This window comes from Phaethon lepturus, unplaced genomic scaffold (assembly GCF_000687285.1).
Source record: "Phaethon lepturus isolate BGI_N335 unplaced genomic scaffold, ASM68728v1 scaffold53794, whole genome shotgun sequence".
Classification (NCBI taxonomy): Eukaryota; Metazoa; Chordata; class Aves; order Phaethontiformes; family Phaethontidae; genus Phaethon; species Phaethon lepturus.
The window spans coordinates 82-8,726 of record NW_010535093.1 but is presented as its reverse complement, the minus strand read 5'-3'; the positions used below and the strand labels follow the sequence as shown (position 1 = coordinate 8,726).

The 8,645-nt window shown below is 42.9% G+C and overlaps 1 protein-coding gene across 1 annotated transcript; it reads right to left on the bottom strand.

Moving 5' to 3' along the window:
* Positions 1 to 573: 573 nt before the first annotated feature.
* On the bottom strand, positions 574 to 8,333 carry NPL (N-acetylneuraminate pyruvate lyase (dihydrodipicolinate synthase); the record flags this gene model as incomplete). Its single annotated transcript, XM_010285688.1, has 9 exons — positions 8,269 to 8,333; positions 6,566 to 6,639; positions 5,346 to 5,433; positions 4,161 to 4,218; positions 3,999 to 4,074; positions 2,681 to 2,773; positions 1,732 to 1,880; positions 1,477 to 1,523; positions 574 to 658 (listed from the first exon to the last, which is right to left on the bottom strand). Coding segments are annotated over exons 1-9 (735 nt in total), but the record flags the coding sequence as incomplete, so codon positions are not given.
* Positions 8,334 to 8,645: the final 312 nt, after the last annotated feature.

Genomic DNA, 8,645 nt, shown 5'->3' with positions numbered 1-8,645 from the left:
CTAGGAGAATGTTGTGGGAGATGCTGTCAAAAGCGTTACCAAAGTCCAGGTAGACAGACGTCTTTTAGACGTTCATCCTGCAGTCACTTATATTTTAAGGCAAAAGAAGGATGCCTCGAACGTCCCATAAAAACAGTTGCTATAGATTGTACACCAATTGCTCAGAACTTCTCACAAATCTTTAAGCTGCCCAAGATCAAAAGGGGTTAAGACAGAGCTGCTCTGGGATGGCTTTCTGGCCTACGTCACGTAAAGTATCACCAGAATATTGCCAGCCAAGGGGCTTTGCCATTGTGGCCTTGTTAAGGAAAAAAGTCAGGCCGTTGCTCACTCTGCATAGGTGAGATCAGAGAGCTGAAGGATAAGTAAGGCAGATCTTGCTTAAAAGTTAGTAATGACTGCTCAAAAAGGTGAGGAGAGACGAGTATCAAGCAGTGGGGCTGGAGCTGAAAGAAGTTTGCTTTAATAAAGCTACCTCAGGGTATGGACGATAAAACCACATTGGAAAACAGACCCAGTAAAGCTAGAGGAGAAAGAATGCTGCTCCTAGTGGGGACAGCAAAGATACCATACCTGATACTTCCGTGCTAACGCAAGGTCTGGCTTTGCAAAGGCTTGCAACATCAGATTGGTTTTTCGGCCCAAATAGTTGTATGTACTGACAAAAAAATAAAACAACCAAAAAAATCAACAAACCAAAAATAGAATTAGTAAATGCAAAGGAGGAAGCTTAGAACCACTGAAACAGAGGACATGGCCACACACTTTCTCTGTTGACATAAGAATGCCATTATTATGATAGAGATTCATGCAATCTAAGTGTGCTTTATACTCTCAAGCATCTGAAGTTTGCCAGGCCTACGGGAAGAGTTTAGAGAGCAGATTTCTCTTCCCAGTTCTTTCCAAATGGAACTGCTTTTCAAAATTAAAAATAAAGAGAAACAATTGGACAACGCAGAAAGTCAATCACTTAATTTTCCAGTTGCTTGTTCATTTAATGCATCATCTACTCAAGAACACAGATATCACGCAGTAATTCATCTAAACAGCCTGGTATGAGGGGCAGAAGACAAACTGGAAATAAAACTCAGCAGGGCCCTTTTCCTCACAGGCTTCTCATGTGAACGAAGGTAAATGATTTTAACCTCTTTGAGTTTTGGTTCCTGATCCATATAGCGAAGATAAAAGGGAATCCCTACTTCAAAAAGTTGCCGTGAGGATAAAGAAGCATGTTACAACTTTTGGGTCAGCTTACAGGCTGCAGCAATAATCAATAGCATACTCCAAAATTCCAGGTTATACAACTGCCCCATTGCTAGCACTGGAGCTAGCTTGTCTGCCTGCTTGCTACTGTACAGCCCTACCCTGCAAAATCCTCCATCACCGTGACAGAAGACAGAGAAATACTATGTAGATAGGGAAAGAGACAACAATAAGGTGTGTGTGTTGAGGGGAAGGAGTTCAAGCCATACTGACCTTCCAACTGCTCCATCTGCCCCTATTGCCAGTGCACTCAACAGTTGCTAGTTTGGGGTGGGGGGAGGGGGGGGAAAAAAAAGGCATTTTTACTTCATGTAACAAAATAAAGAGGGAAAAAAGGTGGTGGGAGAGAGCAGCAAAACTACCTGGCACTGAATGTCCAGGGTTACTTTTTTCCCCCCAAGGCTGAAGCAACAGAATGCCATTGGAGAAGTAATTTTTAAGAGAGTTACCTTACCTTACCTTTCTTACCTCATCCACCCCATAAAGAAATGCAAACTGTTCTCTCTCATTTTTGTTTATACACTGTGCAAGGTCCAAGAGGTCCGTGTCGCTGAACTTCACACCCTGGAAGGTGGGGATCTGCTCTTTTATTCCATCCAGCAACTCTTCAACACGAACTGTGCAGAACAGCAATCTCATATGAAGAAACACATCCCTGTTCTGGGAGAATTCCCTGTATTGTTGCCAAGAGGGAGACTTGCTATTTTACAATTTGTTCCCTTTCGGCCTAAGCCTAGTTAACTACATAGCTCTAAAACAACCAGTAAGACAACTTCAGTGTGATTATTTCCCAGAGTTATACACAGGACATCTTTCTGCCCTCTGACCTTTAGCCAGATCAGAAGGGAAAAACCCTGGATAAGTGCAAGTTTAAGAATGAACTGGCAACAACATATTTAAGAATAAATATAAATTCATATATCCAGAAACACCTTGCTGTCCAGAACAAGTAACCAAAGATCTGTACTCTATTCCTCATTCCTCTGCTAAATAGTAAGCCTTGAGAAGCATTATGGTTTCAGACGTAATTTCCTAGCAAGCATGACCATGCTGTCAAAGTACACCAAGAGAGACGGTGGTAAGTATCTTGCAAAAACATTAGGATTCAACTATGGTTATCCAAGGCAATTACATATCCTGGCCCACACTAATTGCAAAGCCATGGTCAGCAGCACCTCTTCCATCCCAGTTGTTCAGTACTCATAAGCCGTGACTTTTTTCCAATGAAGAGGAATTCAATTTATTTTCCAGTGTTGGATTCACCTCCCATTTTCGGAAAGGATCCTTTCCACTACAGCTTGCACGTGATGGAAGCAGAGGCCACATACTACTGGCAGACTAATCACACCAGCCACTGGGATTACCCAAGTTGCTATGAGCCTATGGGCTCGGGAATACCTGACAAAGCACTACTTACTCTTCATACCCGTCAGAGGAGGAATGTGATAGTAGTAAAATGGAACCGCAGGGGCTTCAGATGCAACCTTCTGTAAGAAAGTAATCAGCTCATCTGGAAGAAAACGATCAAGTACCCCCATAAGAGAAGGAAGTTATCCATAGTGAAAGACAGTTCAGATTCACAGCAGGAGAGGCCATCTACAGCTTGCATACGACACACAGCCAATCATATAAAAACCTGCACACATTGTAAAAATTAAATGTAGCAAAACTCAGTGGAAGATCTTGGGGAAGGGAAAGATGATATTTATTTTAAAACAAAGCAATTTCAGTAACTCACACTCATTCTTTTATAGATACATCATGCATGCTCTCACACTTGCAAACTACAAGACCTGCATGCCAAAGTGGTCTCACCGGCATCACTTGTGTGCAAAGGGACCAAGTTGACATTCAGCTCCCCAGGGTACTGCTCGATGATGATACAAACAGATTTTCAGACTACTGTTTTAGGAATCAAAGGGTTGTTATGGTTGACATTCTTCCTGAGAGTCTTTTTCACTTCATCCTTCATAAATCTTAAGCAGTCTTCACATTGGCATTGCAGAAAGAGCAGTGTGCTGAACCTTCACTGCCATCCCGCTACTATCAGCAAAGGTTTTCTGCAGATCTTTGTGCTGTTCTTCCACGCTACCCTTTGGCTCCCATTGCCACTGTCAATACCAGCCATTTTAGCAATCCCCTCTGGTTTCTTCTGGTGCTTTCATATGAACATTTCCAGTCATAATTCATTCAGACAAATTTTAACATTTCTGTTACAAAGCTCCACTTCACGTGGTTCTTTTATGTTATGTTCGTTATATTAAAGGCAAAACACTCGACGTGTAAGTTCTGAGGTGACCTTAAGTGCACGAAACCAAACGTGATCCCCTCAGTAACAAGAGGCACGCCTGTGTATCAGCACTTTATCAACCTGGGTCACTGTCCAGCAAGAGTCAGCATGGAACCAACCGCTTCCTAGTGTGGCCCAGATCAAGCATGAACTATTCAGAAGACAGACTAGTTAACTACTCTTTCCATTAGCAATTCCTCTTTTTACAAGAGGCTAACAAAATATATCCCAAAAGACACCCTTCTCACTTCTTACTGGGAGACTTCTGATATCTCCCATCTTTAAAAAATGCTTCTTCTAGGTTTTGCACGGCACCAGACATGACAGGCATCCAAATACTATCACCAGAATACTTCTCAGAGAAAGAAGATGGTATTAATCCTTTTATCCATGATAAAGGTTTGGACGGCAATACAAAAGGGCCTCAGAAATCACGTCTACTCACCTTTGTTTGTGGGTTTGAAGAAGAAGGGGGCTATTACAGCAATACCACTAGCACCTATGGATGCTGCATGTCTTGCCTACAAGAGAATGGAAAGTACCTGAAGGTACATCTGCTTTATATTTATTACACACATAGTGAAAAGGAATCATATCATATACACACCAGCTCTTGGGACTCTGGCAGACTTAGTGTTCCCACATGAATGATCACATGATCCAGTCTGCACAAAAACAAATTGAAAAGGTTTGGGGAGGTTTCAGTCAGGGTTAAAAGTATCAGTCTGCCAAAATGACTCATTTCAGACCAGGGAGCCACAGAAGAACTTCACAGAGCTAGATTAAACCTAAAAGGGATTTGGACCCGTGTTGACCTGACGAGCAGACACACAGGGAAGATGCCAACAGTGGCAAGCAACTGGTGGTGGAAAAAAGAAAACACAAATATGAATCACGTGTGACTCCTTGCTGTTGTATTTGCAAGGCTGTCAGGAGGGACAAATCTTAGCGTTTTATTAGGAAGTTAAAATTAAGACATTAAGAATTTAAGAGAAAGCTGGGAAAAGGAAAGGATATCAAAGCAGATCTTTGCTTTTCTAACTCTATTGCTCTGCAGAGCTACTGGGAGAGTTCAACCTCACAGCATCACCTTGGACTGCTTGTCTGCTCCTGCCAAGGGCATCTCCCAGGCCCCAGTCCACCAGTCCATTTCTGTGGTTCTCCTTTATACCCATACAGACTGTGAGCCTTCACACCAGTTTATTTCTGCTCACTATCCTTCTCACCCAGAAGACGTCCACATCCTCTCCACATCCTCTGTTGTAGCAACTAAGGCGGCAGTAGTGAATGACACAAAACTACGACAGGTATGAGAGATGGAGAATGGACCTGCAATTAGATACACAGCTGCAGATCTGGCTTGAATTCCTTCTTCTGACACTGACTTTGCACCTTTAGGGAAGCATCAAAACACTTCATGCCTCAGCCTCCCCCATACCAAATCATTTAATATATTAAAAGGTTCAGAAATTCAGGGCATAAATAGGCAGATTGCTCTTTACTTTCATTTCTTCTCAACAATAAGCAAAGGCACAGCCATTTTTTTCCTCAGACCCCTGTTCTGTGCCACAACCCCTCAGTGCACCAAAGAGAAGCATAGGAATGGACACCAGCTAAGTGGCAGTGACAAAACTGCAGACTTCTATGATAAAGGAGATAGGGAACAAAGCCCAACAATAAAACACTCAAAAAAAAAAAAACCAGCCATCAGCAGATGTGGCTTTGCAATCGGTCAGGCATGCCTATATCCTAACCCAAGATCTGGAATCCCCTGTTGATCTCAGCTACTCACTTGTCTTTTCCTTGGCACACCCATTCTTCTGCCAACTGCTTCCTCTCCTGGATGTTAAGGGAGAGTCCTTCTCCTGTTGTGCCATTCACTGTTTCAACGCAACACAACATACTTGCTGAGGCCTGGCCTACGTGTATTAGTTTTACTGAAAACAAGAACTGACATTTTTCATGATATTAAACAGAAGTATTTTTCCCCCCAACTCATCTTAAGGTAGCAATGGTCCACACCAGCATCTGCACGAGGATTGCAGTGTTATCATCACTAAATGCTTGGGTCAGAAACCTGAGTGTTTCAGGATCAGCAGCGTTGGGAGGGAGGAGGCAGAATCAGCTGCTGAAACTGGGAAACTGCCCCCCGCCCCAGCACCTCCTCCCTGGCAGACGCTGCCTCCTTCCCCCAGCAACATGAGTCAGGCTATGACAAGCGCACAAAGGGACTAGCCAGGCAGAGTGACTGTCTGTCCTCCACCCCAAGCAAACCGCCTGACCTGAAATCTGGTGTCTCCATCATGAGTTGCCCCGTATGTGCTGCCTAGGCTAAAGCACCCCTAGAAAATGACGAGATGTCAGTATGCTTGGTCACAAACAACAGATTAAAATGAGACAGCTGAAATCACTGCCACACTCCACTCTGCATCTTGGCACTCTTTTGACTGAAGCTTTGAACCAAAATCTTATCGCTGATTTCAGCTTACGTAACTACTCCAGGATGCGAATGAGAATGGTTCAGAAGATGCTGTATTCTCTGCCCCCACAGCAGTCCCCGAGAGGAAGGCAGAGCAGAGAGATGAGAGCACTGACCACCTCAGTATCACCCAGTGCACCACAGGTCTCCTAAAGAAGCCCCTTTAGCTTTGATGAGCCCCCTGAATTCCCTAGACTTCTGAGCTGGTGTTTTTTAATCAGATGATTGTATCTTGCCCAGGCAAAGGGGAGAATCATTCAGTTGAGTTTTCTCTGCCAACACAGCATTATCCACTCATCTCTGAGAACATCACTGTATAAAGGCAACGCTTATTTTATCCCACACAGAAATGGGGTGTAGGCAAAAGCAGATGCCTTAAGTATGGCTTATACTCTCTCCAGTGATGAATATAAATGTCTAGGATGACCCCACATCCACAGTCCCTCCCACTACAGCTCTTACCAGCCAAGATATCATAGGATTGCCATCCAGGCAAAGGAGCGTAACACACTTTCTGTCAAAAAAACACTTACCAAAGATGTTCTTCACATTCTGCTCATTTACCAGATAATCCACGTATTGACGAATCACTGAAAGGTTAATTTGTCTGAAATTAAAGGAACCATAGCAACCTTAGGAGCCTCAGCAACTGTAAGTTTCCACCTACAGATATCTTAAACTTCGAGGTTAAGAAAACAAAAAAAAGACATGTATTTTTGAAGCCTTGCATTTGTACACACACAAATTACCCCAAAGTGTTTCACGCTCAGCATGTATTTAACATTTCAGGTAACAGTTCAATTCTGAATTCTTCCAGTTTCTTTTCCTCCTGACAAGCAGTTCACTGTTCCAACCTTTTATCTCAATAGATAATTACTGCAAGGTCATCACAGCAAAGGACTTTTCTGAGGAGATATGAGAGAACGAGAGGAACTCAAACCTTTGTGACTGCTGAGGGAAACAGGATCCCTCTTGAGAGCACAAAGATATTTGTGCAAGTGCTGGCAAATAGTTAAACTACACTTGTAACTGCTGGACACAGTCGGTGAAATGGCATCTGCTGGATGTGACTTTGACCTCTCTCTCTCAGTAAAGGATGAGGAAAGCAACAGACTTCCCTGACAAACAGGGGAAACTGAATTCTAGGTTTATCTTCTATGTAGGACAAACTTCTTGTTTATCAGTGTATAATTCACCATTGTTTTCATTTGTCCAATATACAGACCAATCCTATAGTCTGGAAGTCAACTCTGAAACCTTGACTGGGTTCACACATCACCCAAAATTTCATAGCTGCTTTCCACAGAATGTATCTTACAAGGGCCAGGCATTCCAGACAGAGGGCCTGGATCACTCTCCAAATACATGTTGCAATAAACTTGAGTAGTAATAAAAAATGAAATCAGAAATAAGTTTCCTTTAACAAGAAACAAAGCAGTGACTGCAATGCAAATTAGTTCCCTGACTGAGACAGTACCATGCTTTACAGCACTTCTCAAAAGTAAAGGATCTCTTTCAGAGGACTGTACCAGCAAATCTCCTCCATCTCCCTCAGAAATGCACACAGATCTTGACACATCACCCATCAGAGAAGCTCAGGGTTCTTTGCTGACTCCAAACAACTCTGTCTTGCAACACCACAATGCAGTACATCTGTTTACCACCACTGCTTTGAGGAAGGCTGAATTTCAACTTTTGATTTGATGTTATTTTCAGAACTGTGCAGTCCTTGCAATATTTTCTTCTGGTTTAGACGAATTCCATGCATATGTCCATACACATGAATGTGTGCATGAGCTAGCTAGGGCACAGAAAAGTCTAAAAGGACATCAGATTTTGACAATTATTTCCTAGCTCTTGAGCACTTTTTTACTAGGACTGTGATGTACCTTAACGAAGGTGAAGATGCTGCAATACCCTACACGTACAACCTTACTATGATTTAACTTGCACCTACAAAAGCAGTAGAAAAAGAGATGTGAGACTGATCCAAACTCTCCAAACCCAGACCTACAGCACTTGCTGGGCAACAGGAGGATGCAGAGGTGAAGGGAACCCGCTTCTGGTGCTAGTCAGACCAAACCAGTAGTTTCCCCAGCCCATCAGAGATCTAATTTAAAAATAAAATTAAAACTGATCAGTTCCAGTTAAGAAAGAAGGGAAACTGCTTTTTAAGGTAACAGTAAGCAGTGCTACTCTGACAACATGCCATGTTGTGATACAGGGTCATACTCACCCATCAGGAGTCATTGGAGTGACTGTAGCAGCTACAAGACCCTGTAACTTCTTGCCGGGTGTCATTGAGCTGTTTGGAAAAGAGATGAACACGATTCACATCTTTATTTAAGCAAAGCCCCAATTAACTTCTCTTGACAGCAAAACTAGACAGGCAAAGTTCACAAGAAGTGGACTTTGTAAGAGTGTTATTTTTGGTTAGAGAGAATTGTCTTTTTGTTGTTGTCGTTGAAAGAGCAGCTTATCGCAGCCAGCACCATCCCAGGACAGGACTGGACTGGGAGCACAAGGTGCAGTTACAGACATCTTCTATTTTACCTTTCCTTTTCCACCTTAGAGGTTATGGTCTAGCACACAGCCTGGCAGCTCGGAAGGGAC